The sequence below is a fragment of the Mauremys reevesii genome, linkage group 9 (assembly GCF_016161935.1).
Source record: "Mauremys reevesii isolate NIE-2019 linkage group 9, ASM1616193v1, whole genome shotgun sequence".
NCBI lineage: Eukaryota > Metazoa > Chordata > Testudines > Geoemydidae > Mauremys > Mauremys reevesii.
This window is the reverse complement of record NC_052631.1, coordinates 30466857-30494334: the sequence shown is the minus strand read 5'-3', so window position 1 is coordinate 30494334 and position 27478 is coordinate 30466857. Positions and strand designations below refer to the sequence as shown.

At 41.1% G+C, this 27478-nt stretch overlaps 1 protein-coding gene across 1 annotated transcript; it reads left to right on the top strand.

The window, feature by feature from the left end:
• The first annotated feature begins 2136 nt into the window (after positions 1-2136).
• Positions 2137-26478, top strand: DIPK2A (divergent protein kinase domain 2A). Its single transcript, XM_039489959.1, has 3 exons — positions 2137-2876; positions 19355-19658; positions 23544-26478. Exons 1-3 carry the CDS (start codon positions 2223-2225, stop codon positions 23873-23875), a joined length of 1290 nt encoding a protein of 429 aa, XP_039345893.1. The 5' UTR covers positions 2137-2222; the 3' UTR covers positions 23876-26478.
• Positions 26479-27478: the final 1000 nt, after the last annotated feature.

Genomic DNA, 27478 nt, shown 5'->3' with positions numbered 1-27478 from the left:
ATACATTATTTTCCACAAAGTGGTTCACAGAATAAAGCCTATTGATTGGACTGATTCTGACCTTTAACTGTAGGCTTTGACAAAACATATTGGAGTGAGAAGTGGCCATTCCTGGAGTGCATCAAGAAATGCAAGCTTACTCTCCTCATTCTATAAAGTTACAATTTTTCAGTATGCTCTGGAAGCTGTTGTTACATATATAAATGTCAAAAGAGAATTTAAAGTTTATGCTAATGAAAAAATAATACAATTATATTTATGGCATACTAGAGTTCTCATGTCTTTAAAATTGGAAATGGGAAAGCCTAACAGTGTTCACTTTGCAGTTCTTCTCTGTTACTCTCCCACCACTCCATCTTACATTTGAGGGGATGAAATGGACATTAAATAAGTGTTTTCTAATGTGGGAAAATAATGTAGCTCTTAAGAAAACTGAGATAGCTAGAGAGGAAGAACGGTCTTCTTTGGGCTTCCTAGAATCTTTTCCTCCTATATTCTGTGCCACTTTCATAGTGATACTTTACTGGGATGACATCTGTGGCACCTATGAACTGACAGTCCAGAGTTTTTGAAGGCAGTCCTGATGATGGTGTGAGAAAGTCTCCATATGCTTGAATTTCAGGTGGCAATTCTGAGGATAGGTAAGTTTGTGGACCACTTTTGTTATAGGCTCTTTGGTTCAGATTTAGGTCTGGTGATTTAATGCAAGGTGAATTAAATGAATGCCAGGGCATAAAACTGTGCGTGTGAGGGTTAAAACATGAAGAAACAGTGGTATTGTCAGGACACCAAGAAACTTATCTCTTCCCCTCCCAGTATGGACTGGAGTTTGGAGTAGAGCAGGAAATCTTTTCCATGGGCAGAGCCCAATAAAGTGATCTGTGCAGTTGTGTCTACTGTGGCAGAGACTTGTAGCCTGTGCTAGCGTATGAGCTGTGCTGGACATGACTTCAGTACATCATAGCCAGCTACTCCATGCCCATATGCCAGTGAAAGAGAGACATCAGGCACTTACTGGGAAGCATCTCTGTTGGGCTTCAGTGCACAGCAGCCAGGCTGTTGGGAGTGTTACAGACACGCTTGGGCTTACTAGCACATATGAGTTCCAGTGGACACAGCTCCAGTATGCAATGGCAGGGACAATGTATGTGCTAGGGTGACCAGATGTCCCGATTTTAGGGTCTTTTTCTTATACAGGCTCCTATTACCCTCCACCTCCTGTCCCGATTTTTCACACTTGCTGTCTGGTCACCCTAGTATGTGCACAAGGAGACACACCATGCATTGAGTGACAGGCTTGACTCCTGTCAGGCATGAATTTGGTGTGCAACAGCCAACCCGTGTGTGTGTGTTCGCGCGCATGACATCAGCCACACAGTGGCAGGTGTGAGCTATGCTAGCGACGTTAGCAATACACACTTGCCCTGTGCAGAACGTGGCTGGACACGGCTGACCTGGGCTAGAGTCGGGTTGCAACAACCAGGCACCCCGCGTGCGCGAGACAAAGACACATACCGACCCGAGGCACTGGCGGGCACATGCGAGCCCAGCCGGGCAGCGCCGCGCCGGGGACGGACGGGCAGCAGCAGCACGTCCAGCGAGGTGTTTGCTCCCTCGGGCCTCAGTGCAGGGGCAGCCGCGCCCGGGACAGGCACCTTCCCACGGGGCCCTGCTGTCAGGCGGGCAGGGGCTCAGCCCAACATGGTGGCTCACACTGCGCCCCGTCCGCCCCGAGCCGGTGCAGCCAGCGGCCCGGTGCAGGGGCCGGCCGCGCTGCTGCTTCTGAATCGCTTTGCGATGGGGGACGATGCTCCCGCCCCTCCCCACCTGCCCGGCTCCGCCTCAGCGCGCGCCTGCTCCGGCTCCACGCCCCCCTCTCCCGCGCGCGCGCGACGGCCCCGCCTCTTTTCCAGGGGTAGGTGAGCGCGCGCTCCCCCACCGCGGCAGCGCCTGTGCGCGTGAGGCTCCACCCCTGGTGTGAGTGGGAGGGAGGGGGGCGCGCTTGCGCTCCGCCCTGCGCGCGCGCGCGGCGGCGGCGTGGCTCCTCCCCGGGGCGGGCCGGGCCGGGCCGGCGGGCTCGCGGCACCGCCCCCTCCCCCCTGCCGGCCCCCTCAGTAACTTGGCTGCCTTTTATCGGGCGAGCCGCGCGGCGGAGAGTTTGCTGGGGCCGGAGCTGCGGCGCGAGCGCGGAGCGGCGGGGAGGGGGGCCCCGGTCCGGGACGATGCTGCGGCTGGTGTCGCTGAAGTTGGGGCGGCTGTACCGCTACGTGAAGCTGGCGGTGCTGGGCAGCCTGGCGGCGGCGCTGGTGCTGAACACGCACTCGCTGCTGGCCTCGTTGCAGCGCAACGAGCTCTCGGAGCGGCGCTTCCTGCAGCTCAATAAGTGCCCGGCCTGCTGGGGCACCAGCTGGTGCCGCAAGTTCCTCAACGGGCAGCTGCGGCTGGAGAGCTGGGGCCGCCTGCGCCTGCTCGACTTTCTCAATGTCAAGAACGTCTACTTCGCGCGCTACGGCGAGCCCCGCGAGGGCAGCCGCCGCGTTGTGCTCAAGCGCCTGGGCTCGGCGCAGGAGCTCGCCGACATCGACACCAAGATCTGCCGCCGCGCCACCGGCAGGGGCCGCTGCGACCTGCTGCAGGCCCTGCACGCCACCGAGTTCGCCAGCATCAACGGCGACGTGCGGCTGCTCACCCCCGAGGTGGTGGAGGGCTGGTCGGACCTGGTGCACTGCCCCTCGCAGCGCCTGCTCGACCGCCTGGTCCGCCGCTACGCCGAGACCAAGGACTCGGGCAGCTTCCTGCTCCGCAACCTCAAGGACTCGGAGCGCATGCAGCTGCTCATCACGCTGGCCTTCAACCCGGAGCCGCTGGTGCTGCAGGTAACGCCCCCCCCCCTCCGCGCAGGTACCGCGCCCCACCCTGGCTGCCCTCCCTCGCCCACGCGCAGCACTCCGGGGATGGGGTGGGTGCGGTGTAATCTCCTCCCGCTGGCCCAGCCTAGTGACAAAGGTCGGTGCCAGCCTAGTCGTCCTGCTTTCCTTGGTGCTGCAGGAGCGTGTCCCGTCTCCTGCCCCGCCTGCCCCTTGCCCAGCCCTGCTGCCAGGTAAGTGCCCATCCACCCAAGCGCTGGCCCTGGCCGAGCATCGTCTGCGCCCCCTTTGCGGTCACGTTGCCAGCAGCGCCTTGGGTGGCCGCTTTGCGGTGGCGGGAGAGTAGAGCCGTGCGTGGCTTGAGCAGGGCAAATGGTGCAAACCCTCCTGGGAAACGTAGTCAAGGGAAGGCGGTAACACCACGCTTCATCTTCCCCAAACGCTCTCTCGAACAGCGAGCTGCGTTCCAAAAACTGCCTTGAAACGCCGGGGAAGGAGTCTGCTCTGCCCTTGTTGAGCGACGCTGGGCAGGGGTTGTGTTGGCTGTTTGGTTTGTTCTCTCATTTAGCTCTTTCCCCGACTATTCCCCCAAAGGGAATCTCCGCTTTGGTACCCCTCCCCCTTATTTTGTAATTGCTCTTTAGTGGCGGGGAAACATGGAGATTTCATTCTCTTTTCACTGCCCCGCCTCCTATGGAAAGCTTTCTTCTATTCTGTGGCGATCATCTGCGAGGGTGAAGAGAACCAGTTACTCTGCAGGTAGCAGACTTGGCCGCACTGTTGTCTACGTTTAAAAAAAAAAAAAAAGGCGGGTAGTGGTGTATTTATCCCTTTGTCTTGTTAGTAGATGGCTTTAATCCCATGCCCATATCACGTTAATAATTTGAGAAGTCCTTAAACTTTTGTCAGACGAATACTTTAGCTGATCAGTTTCTTGGGATCAGGTTTAGTATATATGATTGGGACATCTGTTCCTTTTTCATAAACTCTCTCATTGTTAGAGTCCATCTCAGTGTTTTGTTAGGCTTTTGACTCTTCACATAAGTACATCAAGCTCTTTTGTTACTGTTTGGAGTAAAACTTACATTTATTGCAATATATGACTATTTCTATCTCAACCAATCAGTGAGATAAAGCCTGATGGTAAAGCAGCACTCTAAATGACAGCTTTTTTTTAAGCTGTTCTGTGCTTTAATTATATCTAAATAAGATCAGTTTTACATGCTTTCTCAACTTGGCTGACAAGAATGTACACTGTCTGTTTTGAGAAACTTTTTGATTTTGACCAGACTTTAGATGCAAATTTGTGGAAAATTAATAATCTCTTGTTTGTGATATGGGTTATTTTGTCTTGCATAAATACTACTTTAACTGAACAGTTGCTGCCCCTTGTTTACATTAAGCTATCAACACTATTGAGAAAATTCTAAGTATGCACTTAGAAAGTTACCGGAGTGGAATTTTGGTCGAGTCATTTTTTTTCTAACCATTTTTGTCTTTTACTGTCCTTTGATTTCACCTAATTAATGCTTAAAGGTGGAATTTTGTAAGTGTGTTTTAATACAGTAAGCACATTATCATAGAATTACTGTAATAAACCTCTGGCATATTGCTAGATATTTGGCCAAGAAGCATCCAGTTGATTGTCAAATAGCCAGTGCTGTGGAGATTGTCTTTAACTTCCAGTAAATGTATCTCCTGACTAATTTCTAGAATGCTCACTTAAGAAAAGATGCATGCATTTTAATTTATTTAGAGGTATCATGAACTTGAAATGTAGTTACTTTTTTTAATGGCTTATTATTTTTTTTGGACCACCCGTTCAGTCCACCTGGTGATGTCTCTGATTTTACAATTGACTTATTATATTTAAGATGAGTTTTCCCTTCCTCTTTCCTGTGGGGAAACACCTACACAGAGGGGAGCACACTGACGACATAATGAAATGCATTAGACAGAGTGCTGTCAAATGCATCCAGCAAATAGACTTAAAAATTAAATAACTTTTTCCTCTGGCCTTTCAATTATAGTGTAAATTGTAACAGTAGTGTTAAAAATTGGGCAGAAGTGATTATTTTTAGTTGGTGTCCATTTTTAACATATGGCTTTTGCTGTGAATGTAGATTGTAGTATACCAAGCCTACTTCTAAATGTTTTTGCAAATGTAAATAAAGGTTCAGTGTGAGTCTTAGTTTTGAAAGTTAGCACTACAAAGAAATGTGATACTTGCACCACTTAGTAGGGCTTTAAATGCTTCCTTACACATTCCTATCACATTCCCATCAAATAATTTATTTTGAGTTTTGCAAATTTTAGGAAAGATGAAGTAACTTTCTGCATGACTGAACCAATTAGACTTAAATGTATCAGCATTTTAAGGGCAGTAATTCTGGAAAATGATTGCAGATCAAGTTTAAAATAATGAAATATGTCAACACTTATGCATAGGTAGCCACACTAAAAATAGTAACTTGAGATTTCTGGATAAGTTCTGTATTGGAGGTTTTTATAAATTATGTGGCCTGTCATGTGGATTTTTACAAGAGTGAATAGGGTAGGCATAGATTTACTAAGATTTTTTTTCCCCCTCCCAGTTGCCTGGATTTTACGCTAAAGGAAACAAGCTTTCAGATTTTGATTACTTTATAGTGCTAGAATTCAGTAACTTGTACAATTCTATAACTTTGTTTTTGCTTTTAAAAGCAACTTTCCAGAGAGAAACTGTCATGAGGACAGAAACCAGTGACTGTGGAATAATGTGGAAACAAATCTTTCCCTATGTCACTGCTTGCATCCGAAGAAGTGGGTATTCACCCACGAAAGCTCATGCTGCAAAACATCTGTTAGTCTATAAGGTGCCACAGGATTCTTTGCTGCTTCTACAGAACCAGACTAACACGGCTACCCCTCTGATACTTCCCTATGTCCTGTTGATCCTATTTACTGATGACAACTTGACCTTTTCTGTGAATTAGATACTAATATGTATGTGTTGTAACTGAATTTTCTCTTTCGAATTATGACCAGAGGATGGATGGAGATGGTAACTTAGCTAGTTGAATTCATGTGTTTTACCCAGTATTACATAGACAAATTTAACCATGTGGAATATTAAAGTTACAGAGTCATTACTTGTCTAAGGAATTAAACATGACATGCTGCCCACAAAAAGCACACTTTGCCTTTAATTTAGCATACATTGTTGGCCATCTCTTCTTGATCTGAGAAGAGAAAAAATAATTCTGTTTTGTGGAGGATTTTGATATTTGAAACAGTTTTGTTATCATTTGGAACTCCCTCCCTGCCCCCCAACATTTCCAAATTGTTTCTGAAAGGGAATGGATTACTGGCTCTGGGAAATCCATCTGGCAGACAGCTGTGGAGCTGCCGACTTTTGGAACCTCGGGCTGCTGAAGAGCTGGAACTCGGAGCTTAAAAGCCACTGCTTGCAAGGCTTCCAGCTCCCCCCCATCATACCACCTGATAAGGTGCGTAGGAAATGGGATTCTGGGAGCTGGGATTTGAGGGCAGCCTGCCTGGTGAGCTGTTGGGAGCTTTGGAAGCCCTGGGAGCCCCAGCTCCTGATTTTCAGCTTCAGGTCAGTCTGTCAATTTGCTGGCTGGCAAGATGCTTCCATTGGAACTCTACCTGTGTTCGATCACAGCGTTGTCAAAATTGAACTGTCTCTGCAAAATGTTTCAAATTCTATGAATTGGCATTCTCCATCAGAAAACATTCTGTTTAGAGTAATTCTGTCCAGTTTTAGTTTCAGCAGTATTGAAAGTTGATAATATTAGATCTTTTGGAGATCTTGTTGAAGTTGGATGCTCTTTCAAATCATAAAAAAGCTACGTCATTTTAAGGGAAAACTCTAACTTGGAATGTAACAAATGTGTTTACGTTAACTTTTTTGAATTAACTACACTTCACATCTAGTTTTCACTTCACTCTTTTCAATTTTGATAAGTGCAGTTATCAGAAGAATATTAACTGGGGAAAAATATAGATAAGAATTTTTGTTTTCTCTATCATGAAACTTGTAGTGTGACAGCAGCATGTAGGAGATCCTTCTTACTTTGTAAGAAGTAAGGTTGTGCTGCTCTCAGATGTGTTGAAAGGTTTGGAGGTTTTTATTTTATAAAGCTAAAATATTCAGTACTTATTTTGATTGCAGTGGGTAAGGAAGGAGTGGAAATTGGAGGTTTGTTCTAAGAATTTTCTCTTTTTGGAGGATTCCCCGGTTGTAAATAAATATTTTGAAGTGATTAACAATAGTAATCAATATTAGCTGTTTGTTGCCAGACCGTACAAAGGAAGACTCTACCAAATGGTGTTCTGTGGGCTATCCCCTGAAAAACTGTCCCTGCTTAATTTTAATATGCACAAAAAGCATATTCCATCTTCAGGTGGAGGAAATGCTTTCAGTCTCAGATCTGTGCCTTACTGATCTGCACTTTTTCATTAACTTATAGCTGTAACTATATATAAACGTTTAGGCACTGAACTTAGGTTTATAATGGAAAAGGTGACTTTAATCATCTACTAAATCTAGTGACTTAGGGATTATAAAACTTTTTATCAGAGATTGGAAGCTTAGCTGGAAGCCTATTTGGCATATGGATCACTCCTAAAGTGGCAGTGCTTATGAAATGCATACTGTCACAATTGACTGACAGCTTTTGCTTTAGTGAGTTTGAAGGTTCTACTTTACCCTTCAGTTAAGCATGGTACACTTCTGTACAAGTCATAGAAGTTAAGGAAACACCACTTACGTAATTTAATTATTGCGGTCTAGTGTGAAAATACTAACGTGTTTTGCAGTAGCAGGATTTTACTTCATCCTTATTAGTACATCTTAAACAAGCTTTTATAGACTGACTCTATTTTTGATTCACTAATTCATGCTAATCTTTATAGTACAACAAATTGCAGGACACCTGCATATGATTTGGTACAGTTTCACATCTCTTCTGAGTACCAAAACAGTGTTATCAGCTTCACTGACTCTTCCATAATATGTTCTGTGTTTAAACAATAAGAAAGGATTTATCTGGTTAGAAGTTGCATGTTTCATCCACTTATGTGGCAGGTTGAGGAAGAAATTTTAGACCCTCAAAATATAAATTTTATTGATAACGCTTCCATAAATATTTTTTACATCTCCAACTAAAAAATTTTTACTTGTCTATTTTTTTTAAAAACAAAGCAGCCCCTGCTTGAAATACATAGGCAAGCATTTTAATAAATTAAATCCTAGTTTATAGCTGAAACTGATATTTTAACATATATTTTATATAAATATTAATTTCTTTCCGGTCTAAGACTAGGATTGTAAATTGAGTTTCATTTCTATGTGGCAACAAAAACAATTCTAGTTATTGCTACACAGTTTTTAGTGACAGGTGTTTGTTTAGTGCAACCTTTTATCTACAAACAGCTACATAGTGACATGAAACACTGAACTCATTTTCAAAAATTGATGGGCTGCTTTTTTTTACCTGTATGAATATCTGCACTCTGCCTCTACACAATTAAATCTTTTTTTTAAAATTACTTTAGTCAGGATGGCAAAAGAATTTTGACTTAATCGGTTTGCTAGCAGACATTTTGGTTGTCTAACTGGAAAACTTGTGGCTTTCTCAGTTTTAGGCTATAGTCTAAAACTGGCAGGTAAACTAAGGCTATGTCTACAATATCTCCTATTTCGGCAAAACTTACATCGCTCAGGGGTATGAATATTCCATCTCCCTGAGCGATGTAAGTTATGCTCACATAAGCACTCATTTGCATAGCACTATGTCGCTGAGAGAGCTTCTTCCACCAACATAGCTTATGCCACTTGTGGGAGTGTTTTCTATGCCATGTGGAGAGCTCTCTCCTGTTGGCATAGAGTGTCTTTTAACATATGCACTGCAGTGGTGCAGTGCTGTACTGGTGCAGCTGTGCCTCTGCAGCTATGTAAGTGTAGACATGCCCTACAATAAAAAATGTTGCTGCCGTGAGTGTCTAAAGGCATTCAGTTGTATTTTGCTTGTTCTGAACAAATACTAAGATTGCTTGTTTTTTATTTTAATAGTTTTTAGTGTCAGTCTTATTGGTCTCTCTTTTTTTTGTTTAGTTTAGTCTTAGCCTTAATATAAATTAAAATGATACTGTTAAAACCAGATAAGACTGAGTCAGAACAGAGGGTATCTAACTTGTTTCAAACTCAAATGAAAATTGATTCCAAAATATTATGGGTGGTAATTGTCAGGCTTGCAATCTAGAGCTGATCAGTGCTGTCTGTTAAATCCTCAATATGGATCTCATCCACATACCCTTACAATGCAGAGCTTCTTGCAGAATGGGAGCATATCACTATATCCATGGAACTTTGTCCTAGGCACCCTATCAAATGGTTGTGTGGAGTAGATATATTTTAGTGAAGAGCAAATAACCTGAGGGAGTCTCTCTGCTTGGGCCATTCATTCATACCTGCATCAAGTGATTTAATGTGCTTTGTTGCATATGTGGGGGGGAGGGACTTATTTGGGCAGGCTTGTGGGGAAAAAGTCACTGTCAGTTTTTGTTTGTTTTTTTTTATAAAAAGTACGATCTTGAAAGGCTAGTGATGGTTAAAGCTTTGTTAAACAGGCATGCACACTTATGTGTGGAATTGATGTTTTTGGATTGGAGTGGATGTTTTTGTGCCAATCATTGATATATGCACTCCTTTTCTGCCTCATCTAGTAACTCTGTAAAGTGGTTCAAGAGACTATCCATTTTTATACTGCTATATAGGCAGAATTCAAGCATGGAAGCTAAGTGAGTGGAGATTGGTGAATCTGGCCTTTATTTCTTCTGTGGCAGCTTCAAACACATACATCTACCTCTAAAGGCCCCAAAACATGTACCACTGAGTTTAATTTATGCAAGAATAACTTTCAGACATAAGGATCAGGATTGTTTTTCATTGCTCCCAGTTTCATCCATGGTATTTTCTAGCTTTTGCAAAATTTGAAATGAGATCTCCTTGAAAAGCAAGAGACTTCGTCCACAGATTTGCTTTTCTTGATATCCTTAAGAACCTTGGATTCTAGTGGCCCCCGACTTATCGGTAGTTTCTGTAGTATATGGCTTCTCTACGCTATGTTTTTGTACCAGTGAAATTACACCAACGTAGCTGCCTCATTGCAAGCGACAAATGCTCCTAGGTCAGTGCAACACTGTGCTGCCTCCTACATAGGGTTTATGGCAAAGTTGCAATGGGGTACTTGATTTCTGTTCCTGAAGGGGATGGACAAAACCGCACTGTATTGTAGATTACAGTTGGGTGAGGTAAATTTACATGAAATAAGTAACTACATCTTTTCTGGACTAACAAGTGTTCTTTTTATAAGGTAAATAAATACTATATTTTTGATAGTCTCTTCTTTTTTAAAATAGTGCTTGAAAGTGGGTTTCCCACTGCTATTAAGAAATGTGATTAGGAACATCTAAATTGTTAGGTGGAATGTCTTAGATGTCAGCAGGAATAATGGAAATGAGTTGTTCCAACAGGTTAACTGATTCACATCTTTTTTTTTTTTGTCGACTGTTACATATATCTTGGCTCATAGTGAGAATTTCTTTACAGGTGGAAAAATACTAATATATTCTCTTACGCTATATATTGACTTAATCCTAATTTTTGTCACTGAATCTGTATTAAAAATGAACCTGTTAAACAGCTGATTAAACGCTTTTCTCTGGTCTGCTATCGTGACTGAGTGTAAAATGTGTGCTAGCAAGTATCTCAAAGTTGCACACTTTATAACCAAGTAGCTGTTTTTGAGCTGTGGGCAGAAGAGCTTTTTAGAATCATGCTAAACCTATTTTGTTTAGCTGCTGCAGATCTGACAGTAAGCTTGCTTTCAAACAAATATAAATATTTAATTATATAGGTGTACCTAATACTAATAATTTAAGCATTTGGTTCAGAACTGAGCTATTTATAGTTAAAGATTTTAGCAACCTTTTTATTTAGCTTTTGTTTCTAACAGTAGCTAAACATGTGCAGTGGAAATTCTGTTTTATGATTTGTATACATTTTTTGGCTTTTAAAACAATACAAAGTGAGTTTTGTTTTCTTGTTGTAGCAGACATAATGATTTCTTTATGCAAATATTTTCAAAAGGTAATGAAGTACCAAAAGTTACACCTCTGCTGCTTAAAAAGAGGACAAATCGTCACTTCAGTTAACAATTCTTGTAAAAAATCACAGTGAATCTAAAACTGCTGAATATGACACTCATACATATTTTTTTTTTTTAAATACCCTTCTTGTGCTACTGATTTGGGTAATGAAGTGTAGATGTGGCTATTACATGCCAGTTGGAAAGGAGCCAGAAGCAGAGAGCTTGTTTGTACATGTGCAGATGTTGGCAGGAGTCCCTCTACTCTTGTCAGAAGATGGTTTTGTTGCCACAAAGATATAAATATATCTGTTTTACAATATGATGTGTGGTTATGTTTGGAAGATTCACTTTTTAAATACAGCAAGCCAGTACTAGAATCTCTTGCATGAGGCACTGATCATGCTGAACCTCATAGTAAGTATATGTAGGGTTTGAAGACCAGTTTGATGCTATGGCTAAGAGAACTAAAGTGATCCTTGGATGTATAAGCAGGGGAATCTAGAATAGGAGTAGGGAGGAGGTATTGCCTCTGTACGTATATGGTATTAGTAAAACCATAATTAGAATTCTGTGTCCGCTTTTCTTTAGAAATAATTGAGTATGGGGCTGAACTCATGGCTAAAGTGGGAACACTCTCTTAGAACCTTTTCAATGATTACACAATGATCAAATGTCTTCTACTTAGTGAAAATCTATTAAAATCAGTTAAATTGTGTAAATTAGAATTGAACGCAAACTGCTAAAATTTCTTTTTTTGTTAAATATGAGTAAATTCAGGTTAAGAACAGTGTCTGCAGTAGAGTGCAGATCCAGATGCATTAGAGTGGGACTGGAGAAATTTACCATGTGTGTATACAATCCAAATGTTGTATCTTAAAAGATTAAGGGTGGACTGGCTTAACAGTGAGATTCAGGGGAAACCTCTTAGCAAGTAGCACAGGGCCAGCCCCCTGCTTCTGTTATCTGAGCTACTGGGAAAGTGAGAGTGTCCCAAGGTTCTTACATATGCTGACCTAGGACTAAGCTATTGGCTCTTTTATGGCCATCTGTGGTAGGTATACTATGAATTTGTAGCTCCACGATCCCCACAGCTGCTGGAAGGGAGAAGGCGCTGTCTCCCCTCTTTGAGAGCCTCCTGGCAGCTGCAGTGTTGAGGTATCCCTTGCGTTAATCCTCCCCTGACTCTTTTTTGGTATGGTTGAGGTGGAGAGGGAGGAGGAGCAGGGCCTGTCCTGTGAATAATTAGCGCCACCTTGCTGCTGCAACAGCAGACTGATTCTTGGTATTTACTGTGATCCAGAGTTAAAGCAGCAATGACATTGGCCAGAGACTTGTTAACTTCATTTTCCTGGTGTTTAGCAAAACCAGGAACGGCAACAAATGCTAAAATGTCTATAAAATCAAGAAGACAGCACTGCATTGGTTTACACTTCCTTCACATTTAGGAAGGCTACCTTCCCAATCATAAGTCTAGAACCTAAAAGGGCTTAAATTTTGCAGGCATCAATGTCTTAAACCCTATAATCCAGCAATTCGCTTGCCATCAATTAGTGGGTGATTGGATTTCTCAAGCCCTGAATCAATATAACTGGCCCTTTCACACAAGTAGAATCTTAATTTTGCCCTGTAATGTCATGAAATAATAATACCTAGACCTTATAGTGTTGCATCTGTAGAGTCAAAAGTGCTTTTATAAAGGATGTAAGTATCCTATCCAAATTTTATAAATGAGGATATAGAAGCACAGTAAATTACCTAAGGTTACGCAGCAGGCCATTGGCAGAGTCAAGTTTCCAGAGTCCTAGTCCAGTGCTGTTTGCAGTAAGCCGCCCTTCCTATCTAACAGCTATGGCTGCCCTTCAAAGAAATCCAAACATGATACAGTATGGAAATACAGCTAAGACACCCAGGCAACTTTAACTTTACCCTGTAGTGATGCTGCGTAGCGATAATGATTATGTTTAAGACACTCCAGTGTTTGTAGTCCTAGATTAGAGGAAACTGGTGGTTTGTTTTTTTATTTTATTTTATTATTTTTTTAACTATTTAAAAGATGTATTCTTAGTCTTTACTGCATTTCAACATAGATGTTTTTGTTTGGGAATTTCCTTAGTTTTTTTTAACTATTAAATTTAGAACACTAATCAAGAAACCCAGGGAATATGCAACTATGCAATATTTTTTTTTATGATTTGAAGATACTATATCAACCATATTTTTTTAATTGTAAGAATAAATTCACCAGTACACCAAAGCAGCCAGATTACACCAGCCAGCCAAGCTGTCTTTGCTGCTGCTTTGCACTGCAAACCAGTTCAAGCACACTTGTCAAATTAACCCTTAATTTTTAATTATTGGCTTGGCGGACTATTAGTGAGACATGGGCTCTGTCAAGTGGGGTTCAGATAGACTTCTGAATCCTAGTGTAGAGGTAGAATGGTGGCTAGTTGTTAGTGTGCTTTCAGTCTTATAATGGCACCACTTAAGAGTTACCTGAGCCTATCTGTAACCTGTGTAATAGCAGTTATATACAATAGATAACTTAATTATTTGATTTTTTGTCAAATGTAGCCAGTACACAAGAGATTTCAAACTATATGGAAAGTTTGAAGAGGTCTGTGGTGTTCTGTTCAGGACAAAGAAAAAATTGAAGATTTCTAAATTTCTTAAAGGACCCGGCTTTAATTTTAATTTAAACTAATGGATTTACTTGTAAATTCATAGAAAACCTATTCTTTACTCAAAATTAGTCCTGTAAGGTTTTTTGGGAGGGGGTGGGGGGAAGGATATTCTGTTCTTATAGAAGGGAAGCAAAGGTTGAATCCCTGTTTAAGTTGTCCATGACTCGGGCTTCTAGACACTATGGTAATATAAATATTGATGATGATAATATGGCATGTAGTCTTAATTGAGTCAAGATTAGAGTCTCCATAAGGATCTAAAAATCCTTAGGTATAGTAAACAAAAACTATTTATTGACAGTTCTGGTTGCATCAGGATGCACCCTATCCACCCAGAACCTAAAATCATGGAAATAAGTGAAGTTGTGCATTCCTTTCCACATGCATATTGACTACAGGGCTGTCAGTAACACACTCCAATACTCCATAAGGCTTCCCTCTCTAACAGATACCAAAAAGGAACATGTATCCTCGCTGCATCAAACTTGCACTCAAAACATTAAACTTGAACAGTGATCTCATGCTTTGATATCGGCATATCTCTCATATTCAAGTTGAGTTAATTTAGGGAACATATATTACTTTTTGGCATGCATTTGGAGGTGGAAGTGAAAACATTATGGAGTATGTGTGTGCCTGTAATGCTATTGATAGGCATTCTTTTCAGCTTCATATTGTTAAGTCTTTCCTCTTAATTTTAATATTTCCATGCTTTTCAGGCATTGGGTGGATAAGGTTCATCCTGGTGCAACCGTCACTAAACCTTATCTTTATTTGATAATTTCCTAGGTTTTTATTTTTTTGTTTTCATGGACTTCAGTAGATCAGCAACAGTTTCTTCCTGTAACTCCCAAGCAGTAGGAGCACATTTGCTTATGTTGCTTCTGATTGTGACGATCCTTAAGGGAAAGAGAGGTTGTGATGTGCTTCAAAAAGGCTATGTATATGCTACAGCTTGTCGGTATTAGTTATGTCACTATTGGGTGTGAATAAGCCACTCCCTGAGCAACAGAAGTTGCACCAACCTAAGTGCCAGTGTGGACAGTGCTATGTTGGTGGGAGAGCTACCACTGCTCGTGGGGGTTGGAGTAATTAAGGGCATGTCTACACTTACAGTGCTGCAGCTGTATTGGTACAGTTGTGCCGTTGCAGCGCACATGGTGAAGACACTCCCTATGCCGACGGGAGAGAGCTCTCCTGCTCACATAGTGCTGTCCACACTGGTGCTTAGGTCCATGTAATGATGTACATCTCTCAAGGGTGACTTACTCACACCCCTGAGGGACATACGTTTTGTCGACATAAGTGGTAGTGTAGACATAGCCTAAGTTGATGGAAGAGCTGTCTCCCATTGGCTTACAGTAACTCCTCACTTAACATCAGCCTGGTTAACATTGTGTTGTTGTTGATCAATTAGAGTACATGCTCCTTTAAAGTTGTCATTTGGCAGCTGCCTGCTTTGTCCACTGCTTGCAGGAAGAGCAGCCTATTGGAGCTAGCTGGTGGGGGCTTGGAACCAAGGTGGGCCTGCAACCCCGTATCAGCTCCCCTAAGTTCCCTGTGCGGCAGTCTCCCAGCAGGCTATCAATTGCCTGTCAGTTCAGCTGTCTCTCCTCCCACTGCTGTGTGCTGCTCCTGCCCTCTGCGTTGGAGCTGCTACTGGGAGCCTCCTGTCCGCTGTTGGGGGGGCGGGGGGGAAGGGCTGCTAATGTCAGGGTTTTCCCCTGCATCTGTACCTTGTCTCCACAGAGCAGGGAAGGGGGCGGGCGGGCGGGGGGGACATGACAGGGCTCGGGTTGGAGGGAGCTTGCTGGCAGCAGTTGCTGTCTCAACTTACTGATCTATTTAAAAAGGCAATGTACTTAGAGTGGGGTTAGCACTTGCACTCACACACGGTGTGTGTCTCTGTCTCTCTCTGTCATGCCGTGCCTCCTCCCTCCATTCGTGCTGCCTTGTAAAGTGTGAGGCTACATTAACAATGTGTTAACCCTTGGGGGCTCAGCCAAGTACTAGTTCATCATTTAGCAGTAAGGAATTCCCTGGGAAATATCCCTCCCTCTTCCACCCTCTGACTTCACAATCATCATTGCTGTGTACAGTATTAAATTGCTTGTTTAAAACGTGTGTGTGTGTGTGTGTGTGAATATATAATATCTATCTATATCTATATAGATAATTTTTTCGCCAGACAAAAGATTTTCCCTGGAACCCACCCCCCCCGCTTCCCTCCTCACTCCATTTACATTAATTTTTATGGGGAAATTGGATTTGCTTAATATCATTTGACTTACAGTAGCATTTATATACTTGTTCATAAGCCCAATTTTTTTTTAGTAAAAAAGGGAAGCACCAGAGAAGGGGGTTGGCTTATGAACGGGTATAGAGAGGGAGAGGTGAGACACACCCCCTCCCCCCAACAGAGGGAGCAAGGAGAGGCAGCAGAGACAGAAGGGAAGAGGCAGGGCCAGAGTCTCTCCGCATCTGGCCACGCTGCTCTCCTCCCAGCCTCTGAAGCAGCTGCAGCCATGCCGCTCGGCCCCGCCCCCCAGAGCAGGCTGTGGCCGCGCCGCCCAGCCCAGCACAGCCCACTGGAACATGCTGCGGCTGCACCGCCTGGTCTGGCCCACTGGAGCAGGCTGCGGCCAGGCCAGAGACATCCTCCCCTGGCCCCCCTCCCCAGATAAGGTGGGAAGGGATGGGATGAGGAGAGTGGGGGGGTTCCTGGGCTGGGGAGGGTCACGTGGGGGGGGGTCACAGGGGTTACTCCCCTGACCCCCAGCTTCTCTTCCCCCCCCCCCAAAAAAAAATTCCCTACCAGTTGCTGTCCTGGCCCGTCAGGGTAAGCAGCTGGCGCTGGGACGCTCGAGGTAAACAAACCATCTCAGCCCACCAGCAGCTTATCCTGATGGCCCGGGAGCCAAAGTGTACTGACCCCTGAATTGTAGGGTCGGCTTATGAATGGGTCATAAAATTTTTCCCTGTTTACTTATCCATCTTGGGGGTCTGGGGTCAGCTTATAAACGAACTGGCTTATGATCAAGTATATATGGTAACTACAATGTTAAGTGAGGAGTTACTGTAACTACGCCCCTGTAAGCTCTGTAGCATTGCCATAAACTTTAAACTTTATCCCCATTGTTACTGGAAGTAAGTATGCTAAGAGCAACCCTTCATGTTTAGTACTGATGACGTAAACTGTTAGCTGGAGGGAACATCTAAAGAAGTCTGTTATTACTTGCTTCCTGAAACACACTGTAGCTTCTCATGGACCTCTGGATATAACCAGGACAAGTTGCAGCAACTGGCTTCATGTGTGTATTACACCAGCAGGTCTGCCTATTGTTTCCCCTTTCTCGGGGTGCTCTATCCCTGCCACGATGAAGCATATCTCTCAGCTTTCAACTATGACAATGTGGGATACCTGTGAGTGTGACAGCTGCCATCTTGGCCAACACTAAGCCAAGGACAACCAGTGACCTCTAGAGCTAAGGGCATCACTCTTTACAGCTTGTCTTAAAGAGCCAGCTCTCACCTCAAGAGCCTATCAGATTTGCATCCTCTTTGGCTTGGACATTGGGGGGTGGTGCATAACACATACTGACTCATAGGTTATATAAGCAAACATTGTTACTAATGACTGAAATGTGTATTTTGGTGATTTCATCCCATAGTTAAGTTAAAACAAATATTTTGAGGCCTTCCATATATGAAGCTCATGTATTTTCCCCCACATAGGTCAATCAGCTTCAGATCCGTAGTGTAGACCTTTGCTTTTTGAGCTGCCAAAGTAATTGCAAGACCCTTGTATGGCCGGCTGCTGAAGGAGGACTTGGCATTCACTTTCTCAGTGGGAAACCTTTCAGTAGATTATATTAAAATCCAGGATTCCTGATCACCATCCCTGACTCTGAGGAATGTGTTTTATAGTGGTTAGAGATAGACTAAGCAGACTGTTTTGTGTCACTCTGAAAGGCATCTTGATGCAGTGGATAAGATTGGGGTTTGTCATGTTAGAGGCCCGGGTTCTCTGCCTGAAACGACTGTGTAAGCGCTCTGTTAACGTACTTAAAATGAGGTGGGGGCAGGGACAAGTATCCAGCAGCTCCTCCCTGAGCGTCTTTTAGGTTGGTATTCATGGCCTTAACCATTTAAGAAGAGAGGTGAATTGCATTGGAATCTGAACTCCAGATTTCTCTCAAGCTCAGAGAACTATCTCGTTGACTGGTACACCACCTCCTCCCCTGAACTGAGTAGTGGTGGTGGTGGTGGCTGTGCTGTGCTGGATTTCAAAGAGACTTTAACAGGAACTTTAAACCTTTCTTTTGTAAAACTGAAATCAGTAATGCAATGCAACCTTAGATGCTGCTGCATAATAGTTCCATTCAAGGAAACTGATGTTTTTATCACTATCGGTGACGTAGTTATGGTAGCAGTGCCAGAGGTATATTAGCACTTACAACTATTATTTCAGTACTAGTCAAATTTTGACTGGAGTGTGCTTATCCTCAGTGAGTGCTGTGGTCAATAATTCAGTTTCTGACCTTTAATATTAATTTTGGATTTTCTTGATGTCTAGTTTCAGTTCTTTTCGCAAAAGTGTTAAGTAGCTCATCTTGGTCTTGTGGATTTGTGGATATTTTTGGATATTTTTAATTGCATGAAATATATCCAAACATGCACAAATTATTTAACAACTTTTTTTATTGTTTTCAGTATGTCCTTACTACCTAGACTACGCATGCCAAAGGTCGCATGCAAGCCGATTTTCAGTGGCACTCACATTGCCCGGGTCCTGGCCAGCGGTCCAAGGGGCTCTGCATTTTAATTTAATTTTAAATGAAGCTTCTTAAACATTTTAAAAACCTTATTTACTTTACATACAACAATAGTGTAGTTATATATTATAGACTTATAGAAAGAGACCTTCTAAAAACATTTAAATGTATTACTGGCACGCAAAACCTTAAATTCGAGTGAATAAATGAAGACTGGGCATACCACTTCTGAAAGGTTGCCGACCCCTGACCTAGACAGTTGTTGTTTTTCTTGAGAGCTTGTACTACACAATACTGTCCACATTACTATTTCCATTTTAAAAATAAACTAAGATGGAGGGTTAAGGGAAGATGGAAGAACGGAACATCCTAAACTTTGTTGTACACCAAAATATTGGTGAGTTTGTTTTTTTTCTGTAAGGTCCTCAAGGAAGACCAACAAGAATCCTATCAGATCTGGAAGAAACAAAAGGGAAAGCAGAAGAGAGGAACTTAATGTATATACAGCACAAAGCAAATAGTTCATAAGCTTCTATTTAAAGACCTGGGTTACAAAACAAAGTAATGTTATAAGAAAATATGATCACATTAGTGCCATAGCAGGAGTCAGTGTATAAAACACCAAAGGCAAAAGATAATCAATTCTGACATAGGAAAATATACATACAAAAGTTAGATGCTAGTTTAGAAATAATATATGTAGGTATTCTTGATTATATCAAAATGCAAAAATGTGTTCTGGTCAGCGTAATCACCTGTTGTAAATATGAGTCTCAATAGTCTTCAGTCTTGCACACATTTCAACCTGTTAAAATATACCGGTGTTCCTCTATTTACTCAGTATTAACAAACACAAAAAATCTGTTCATATGCAGAGTTTTCCATCTGATGAGGGCTGGCCATTTGCAAAGTACCTGGGAGCATGTGGAAGAATGGTGGCTGTCAACTATGTTGGAGAAGAATTGTGGAGTTACTTCAATGCACCATGGGAAAAACGAGTGGACTTGGCCTGGCAGTTAATGGAAATAGCAGAACAACTGACAAACAATGACTTTGAATTTGCACTCTACCTCCTTGATGTCAGCTTTGACAACTTTGCAGTTGGTCCTAGAGATGGGAAAGTTATCATTGTAGATGCAGAAAATGTTTTGGTGGCAGACAAAAGGTTAATCAAACAGAGTAAGTTGTTCCTCTCATGTCCATCTTGCTTCATGTTTTACAATTTGTCTTAAAAGGGTATAAAGCTGTTGTGAGTTTCTGAAACAGGGACTTCAATCACTACACTATTTGTAGAATTAGCTCTATAACAAAACTATAGAACTTTCACATTCTTGTAGAAATCAAAATTAACAGTTGCTCAGGTATATACGAGAATCACTTGAATTCTATATTGCTTGTATTCCTGTTGTACAAATACACAAAGGGGGGGGGGGGGCGACAAAATTACTTGATGCCTGCTAATCATGCTTAAAAGTAGTTGTCGCAATCTTTTTTTAATGGGTCAAAGTGGCTTCACTCCACCTTTTCTCTATAATGGTATTTTTCCCATGTTTCAAATTTTCTTTTCCTTCTGTCTCAAGTCATGTGCTTTTTTTTCCCCATTATGTTGCGTTCTTTACTTGATTCAGCAAAGCTTCTCCCCTTTTATTTATATATAATGTAATATCTGAATTGGGGTTACTTCTGCGCTGTTCTTGATGACACTTGGGGTGAAGCGAACTGGCTCCATCCCCCAGCTACTGAATGAAGGAACAGTGCTGGGATTCCAGTTATCCCTTGACTTATAACAGCCTCCAGCTAATAGGTATCTAACTTGATATCCTTTCACTCCAATAGCTATAATGAAGAAGGAACGTTCTATTTCAATTTCTTGGTTCCTCTGGCTTACCCATCCTGAACCTCCAGGCTGCTGTGAGGATAGAAGCCACTGCTATTCTACCCCTCACCAATCTCCTGGCTGCTATATGAGAGAGGAGGTCTGTCCTACCCTTGCTCCAGACTCTGTCTTTTGGCCCTCATTTCCTGTAAATAGTGTCAGTGACTACCTCTGCTGAACTCAGAACTTAACCAAGCAGCAGCCAAGAAAAATTGACCAGAATCTCTTGAGTAACACTCTGATGCAGAGTTCTGAATAGCAAGAGTGAAAATTTGTCCATCTTTTGCAAGCTGCAGAAACTCAAGGTAGTAATAGAGGCATTAGAATAGTCAGGCTGTAGACTTAGACAGCATTACATTGGTTTATAATTTCTTCAGCTGAATAGGTTAATTTTACAAGTCTAAGGACTGGAATCCTTTAAAATAAAAACTTAAATTCTACAGGAGTTCATGGCAGTAGCCCTGTTTGCCCGGGATGTGTGGATTTTCAAACTTTGCAAATACAATTAATATCACTGAATTAATTTCTAGACTGTATTTTCCACTCTGTGCAGTCTTTCAATACAAAGCAATATTTTCTTTTTAATAACACTAACTAGTCCATATTTCTCATAATGTATTTAGATCAAATCCCAGCAGGGGATGCCAATAAATCCTTTTAATATGTTGGATATCCCACTGTTTCAGTACTGACTCCACAAACTCAGAGATGCGCGCACACATGGTTGTTGTTTTTTTTTTTTCTCCTCCCAAGCCCAGTAATGTTTAAGTGTGGGGAAATATTTTTAAAATGCTATTGGCAACTTCATGTCTCACTTTAATAAGATGTCTAGTTTTCCTTTTTGGAAAATTGGGATAGTGAAGAAGTTTTTGTATTTATACTTTTGAGGTGACAGTAACTGTCTACATTTTAAGGCTGGCCCAATTAGTGTTTGGGGTTGCTTCCATAGCAAATCTATACATGGGGTCCATAATCTATTTGTAGGCCCCTGATCCAATTACCTTAGTATATGAGTGTCTAGTCTTATTTTTCTGTTCACCTCTCAAATTTGAGGTAATTTAATTAGCTAAATTTGAATCAACTTTTTCAGAATCTATTTTTTCTTATCTTTTGATTCTGCCTTTCATTGCATAATTACTTCAGTGTTTTTATCACAGCCATCCCTTGGCCTTTAGTAGCTTGCTGTCAGAACAACAGTGTAAGTGCACCATAAACGTAAACTAACTATTAGACCAGAGAGTGCTTTCCAATAATACTGGTTTGTCTTCTGTGTACATCAGGCAGTACAGGTGCTTAAGGGCTCCAAAATGGGGGGGACACAGTTGATTCCCTCTCTAATAAGAGGAATTGTCTCAAACCAGGCAATAGTATGTAGCTTCCAGGGGGAAGCTTGGTCCTATATAAGTTCTTCCAGAAAACTCTGAGGGAGCTGCTGTATCCTGCTGAATCTTGAATCGCTCAAGGCAGCTATTTCCCATTTGTAATCAAGGTTATTATTTTTGTCAGAGGCAAACTTTCTGTTAGACAGAAGTCTCTAGAGAAGGCAGGTTGCCAGGATACTGTTGCAACACTTGTCAGGAGTTCTGCTATATATACCTGAGCAAAGTGTCGAAAGTTTGATTTCTCCTATTTGTTTACTCTTTATCACTTAATGCACCTACACAAACTCTGGATGACTTTCTGGACTTCATTTTTTTTTTAAAGTTAGCTCTAAGCAGAAAAAATTAACAGCTATCTAGGGAGGAGGACTCAGGTCACTTTTTTTCTTCAGATAGAAATGATTTGTGGGGGATGAAATCAAGGCTTAGCTACAACATAAAAATTTATAATTAAGCACCCTTTTATATCTACAATATTTTGAGTTTCCAGTGAAGTTCTAAAGGATCTATATAGTTAAAATATAGTGCTTGGGGGAGAAAGCCATCAGTGTGTTTTTTGTTTTGTCTTTTTTTAATGGGAAACTAGATTCTGTAGAGTAATTAGAACATCCTGCTGTTCACTGCTTGATGCCTTTTAGCATTTCTAATGATCCTTAAGATATTGTTACTTTATAAATTCCACTTAAATTTAGAGTTTAACTTGTAGTTTTGTACTTGTAGAAATGCTAATAAGATGCGTCTAAGGACTCTTGAAATGCAGGTTACAGCTAAAAATGTTATGTGCAAAAAAGGTTTCCTTACACAAATTTAGCTAGCAAATAACTAGAAAAGTTGTGAGGGATAATAGCTTAAATAATTGTATGGCATCAGGCAGAGACTTAACTTGGATCTCCCACATCCTTAGGGGGTGCCTTAACCATGAGGCTATAAATCATCACTGGAGCAGTGACTTTGACTTTAATGAGTTTTGAGACGTAGAACAGCTTCAAAGGGAGAGATTGAGGCCCATACCCAAATATCCCATAGCCCAGTGGCTAAGGCCCTCTCGTGTAATGTGACGGCTGGTCTACACGGGTGGGGGTAGCGGGGGTTGATCTAAGATACGCAACTTTAGCTACACACTTCGACTTCAGCCACGCGAATAATCTTAGTTCCACTTACCTGGTTGTCCTCACAGTGGTGAGTCAACTACCACTGCTCCCCCGTCAATGCTGCTTACTCCTCCTGCCCAGGTGGAGTACGGGCGTTGATTCGCGGATCGATTTATTGCATCTAGACAAGACGCAATAAATCGATCCCTGATAGATTGATTACTACCCGCCGATCTGGCGGGTAGTATAGACGTACTATTTGAGGGCAAGTTCAGATCTCTTCTGCAAATCATATTCAATTCTCCTTCTGCTGAATTTCCCACATTTCAGATCAGCATCCTAAGCACTGGGCTAAAAGTTATAAGGAGGGCACTGCCAGCTCACTTCTCTTCATGCTGTTTTGTGAATCTCGTCCGCCTTTGCTTTTGTTAAAATAAAATACCCAAAATTGAAATTAAAAAATTAAGTTGGGTTAAAACTGTTTTGTTTTGACATTTCTATTCTTTAGTTTGGTCATATTTGTGAATGATTTTAGGTCTACTGAAACGATGTTCTTTTTGGCAAATAAACTTTGCTTATTATTATTATTATTTTTTTTTTTTGCACCTGACTCTAGTTAGTGGTTTCCTTTAAACTAAGCCGTTAGTCATATTTTTGTATTAAAGGTACTGCTTTCCTTCCATCTCACCCACGATATTTTGCCATCTTTGTTTTACAGATAAACCTGAAAACTGGGATGTATGGTACGAGAGCAAGTTTGATGACTGCGATAAAGAAGCTTGCTTGTCCTTCTCGAAAGAGATTCTTTGTGCTCGTTCCACAGTGGACCACAATTACTATGCTATTTGTCAGAACCTTTTATCCAGACATGCCACCTGGCGTGGCACTTCTGGAGGACTACTTCATGACCCTCCAGTTGAAATTGCCAAAGATGGCCGACTTGAGGCCTTGCTGGATGAGTGTGCCAACCCAAAGAAGCGATATGGTAGATTCCAAGCTGCAAAAGAACTACGTGAATACCTTGCACAATTAAGTAATAATGTGAGGTAGTTCATGGTGAACTAATCACCTTTTTGTAACACTGGCTAAAACACTATCGCAAAGACACATGGAAAAATGAGGTTTTGAACTCACATATTCAAAAGAGAAACTTTTTTTTTTTAAAAATGAAACTATCTGATCAATTATATGAATGCCATAAAATGTTATGGTGTTTAGAGGATGTTCCTCTGTAAACAGACAAGGTACTTATCTAATTAAAACTTGAGCTACTATTGACTGTTCTCCCTGATTGCCTAAGGAGTGGGTCAGATGAGATAAGACTGTGATAGCTTAATTGACAGCTTGTCTGTCAAGGGGTACTTTACATAAAACTGCATTAGTATTACAATTTTGTGAAACTGATGCTTTTACTTGGAAAGTCAAATTAGACTGATGGCCTGTTTTAAAGGCTTTTTTCTGGATGTCATTGTCTCATTTTTGTGTTCAAACATCTTACTGAAGTGGCATTTATATACATGCAGGTAAATCTAGTTATCTGTTGCATTGTTTCAAATTTAACAAGTTTTATTTAATACTGTGCAGTATATTACTATGAGTGCAGGATTCCCATGTTTACTGTCTAATCTAAGTTCTTACCACTGTATCTTACTGTGTGTATTATATTTTTAAAAAGGATATAGTCATAAAGCAGACTCAACTGTTATATGAACCATAATACATTCATATTTGATTTTTGTAGTTCTGCTGTTGCAGGTATCACTTGATGATGTAGTTACTGTACAAAACTTCAACCTTCCATGCAAGTATGTACACATAGCCATTCAGCAGGGAATCGTTTGTATGAGCAAACAGTCATTTTTAACTTGAGGGGAGAAGATAGTAAAAATCAGTAGGAATGGAAGGTAGGTTAAAAATAAGATCGCTAGTCCAGTGTAGTAAAGCATAAACCAAAGAAAATGGTTGTGTATCAGTCCCTAGACTAGTCCTAAAGCAAAACTATGTACTGTAGTAACACTAATCCAAGGTGAAAATTCAAATTTCAGTGGGTCCTTAGTTACTCTTTGAGAAACTTTAAGCTACTAGGTAGTGCTTGAGGAAAATCCAAATTTAAACTTAAGAAAATGCCTAGCAGACTAGCATTTGTTCTTTATCATTCACAATTCTGCTGAATTCACAATGTAAAAATTTTACTGAATGTTTATCGGTTTAGTCGTTAAACTGACTATGCCATGTTCTTGCTAGCGTCCTTGCTTTGAAATAAGTTTTACTATTTGAATTGCAGTAAAAATGGTCCCTTTAATGGTTAGTGTAAACCTGAGATTGATATTTTATGCAAATTTTTATTTATGGGAGCAATCACTACCAAAATTATTTACTTTCTTGGAAGATTTTTGGTTTTGATTTTGTTTATACAATAGCTACTGTAGTGTTTCGTTTACCTGAAGTGTCATAAAATTCGACTCCCAAGCAAATACTTGTAGGATATTTGAGGGTTGTTTTTTTTGCCTGCAGCAGTAACAAAGGAAAAAAGTAATAGTTGTAAATTAACCAAAACCATGGTATTAAACAATTTGGAATGAGCTGGGTATGCGCGATCATTCATGAGTAAGCATGGCTATCAGATACTACTGCAAAGAGAGATGGAAATTGCTGCTGTACCAAAATTGCTGTAGGAGCAGGGTGAAAAGAAAAAGCAAATTGTAATTCAGTACTGATTGGTTCTTCTTTCTCAAAGCTGGGGAGTGCGGTGGGGGGACATTCCGCTATATAAAAATGCAAAAATTTTCTCACATTTGTTACATGAGTGTATTAATGACTGTTTTGCACAGCTCTAGATTTTTCACTTTGAATCCATTTTGCATATGTAGTCATCCTTTACTGCAGCTCACTTGTCTTAATTTTGTTTTCAGAAGCTAATATGACACTTACAGCTTTTATTTTCCTATTTGCTGTTTGTTCGTTTTTTGTTTTTGCTGTTGGAAGACCGTTTTACCAGTTGTGCTGCAACCTCTTTCCCTTAAGATATGAGTCTTTAAATAGGCTTCACACTACTTTTTTGTCAAAATACACTTATTTGCAAAAAATGCATTGAAAATTTGAGATTAAATAACACTAGCTGCCACGCAAGCCTTGTTGTATCAATGATTTTGATTTTTAAACACCCTGCACATTATCTGATTGAGTTGTTTGATTGTTAAAGGGTAATAGAAAACACTGCCAGCTCTGATTAGTACTTGAGGTAGTTTTGTAACTACCAAATGTCCCTGGTTAGACTTGGTTTAAGGGTTATAGTTCCCTCTGAAATATATTGAGAAAGCTGATTCAGAAACGAATCTAGAATTAGGAAAAAAAAAATACCTACAGGGAAAACACTAACGTGGAAAGCAATAAATTTTGTTCAATTTGCACCTATCAGATATTTATTGTACAATGACAATTTATATTTTTAGTCATTGCCCATTAATATTGATGAACTCTTGGTGAAATATTTTTGAATGAGACATTTGGGGTTTGTATGTGCATTAAAATTGTCTTTTGTACTGTAAGTTACTGTTTAATTGGAATATTTTATCAAAATTGTCTTCCTGTGCCTTCATATTACACAAAGTTGTTTCTACAACTTTTAATATTAATAAAGAGTACTTTAAGAATCTCATCTCAGAATTTCATTTTCAGATCAGTTAGTTCTTTAAGATCAATTTACAAGTGTTAAAGAATAATCATGTGTGGAGGTAGATTTTTTTTTCTTACTATTGTGGAGAGCATTGTATTCCAACTTTCCTTGGGTTAGGAATTATTCTGTGGAGGTATTTTTTCATAATCCTGAATAGCTCAGTTACAGTAATGAGTTTCCCCTTTAGAAATGCTTCAACTGAGCATTATTTTTCCTCTTAGAGTGCATCTTAAATTATGGCACATCTTCTGTTTTTCAGCTACTGAAAAAGAAGTATGCTAGAGTTCAAAATTAATGAGCTGTGGGGTTTGTTTTTGTTTTTTACTGTTTCAGCGAGCTGCCCCCCCTTGTTACCCATAAACAAAAAAACTAGGGCACCCCACCTATACCCTACCGAGGACTCAAGGAGTAACCCAATCAATTTAGGCACCCACCCACCCTTTCCGAGGGCTCAGGGTGTAAGGTACCTATCCTTACCCACAGGCTCAAGAAGAAACCTGGTCATTTTAAGTACTTGTCCTTTCCCTCGGGGCTCAGGGCTTTATGGTTCTGTGGAGCCTTTTCCCAGGGAGAGAGCTTTACACAGCTGTGCTCTAAATATCTTTATTAGCAACACAGATAGAGTATTGCTTGGCATATGTATGTTTTTATGCTCACCACTCCCAATATAGAGACAAAATTCACTCATGGCCAGTCAGGATCATCTTGTCTGGAGGTTCCAGTGATAAACTCTGCACATCACAGTTGTGCAGAGGGGTCAGAGTTCTAGCAGCTTGATGTTAAATTCCAGTCTGGAGATGGTTCCCAAAGAGCATTTATTTGTTGCAGTACATAGGTAAAACCAGCTACCTCCTTTCACTTCACTAACCCTATCACATTATTCAGTACCCCTAGGTAATAAAATTTAACCAATCATGCACTGGCACTTATGTTTTCTCCTCCTTGCTCAACTCTTTTTTTACATTTTGTTTCTTATG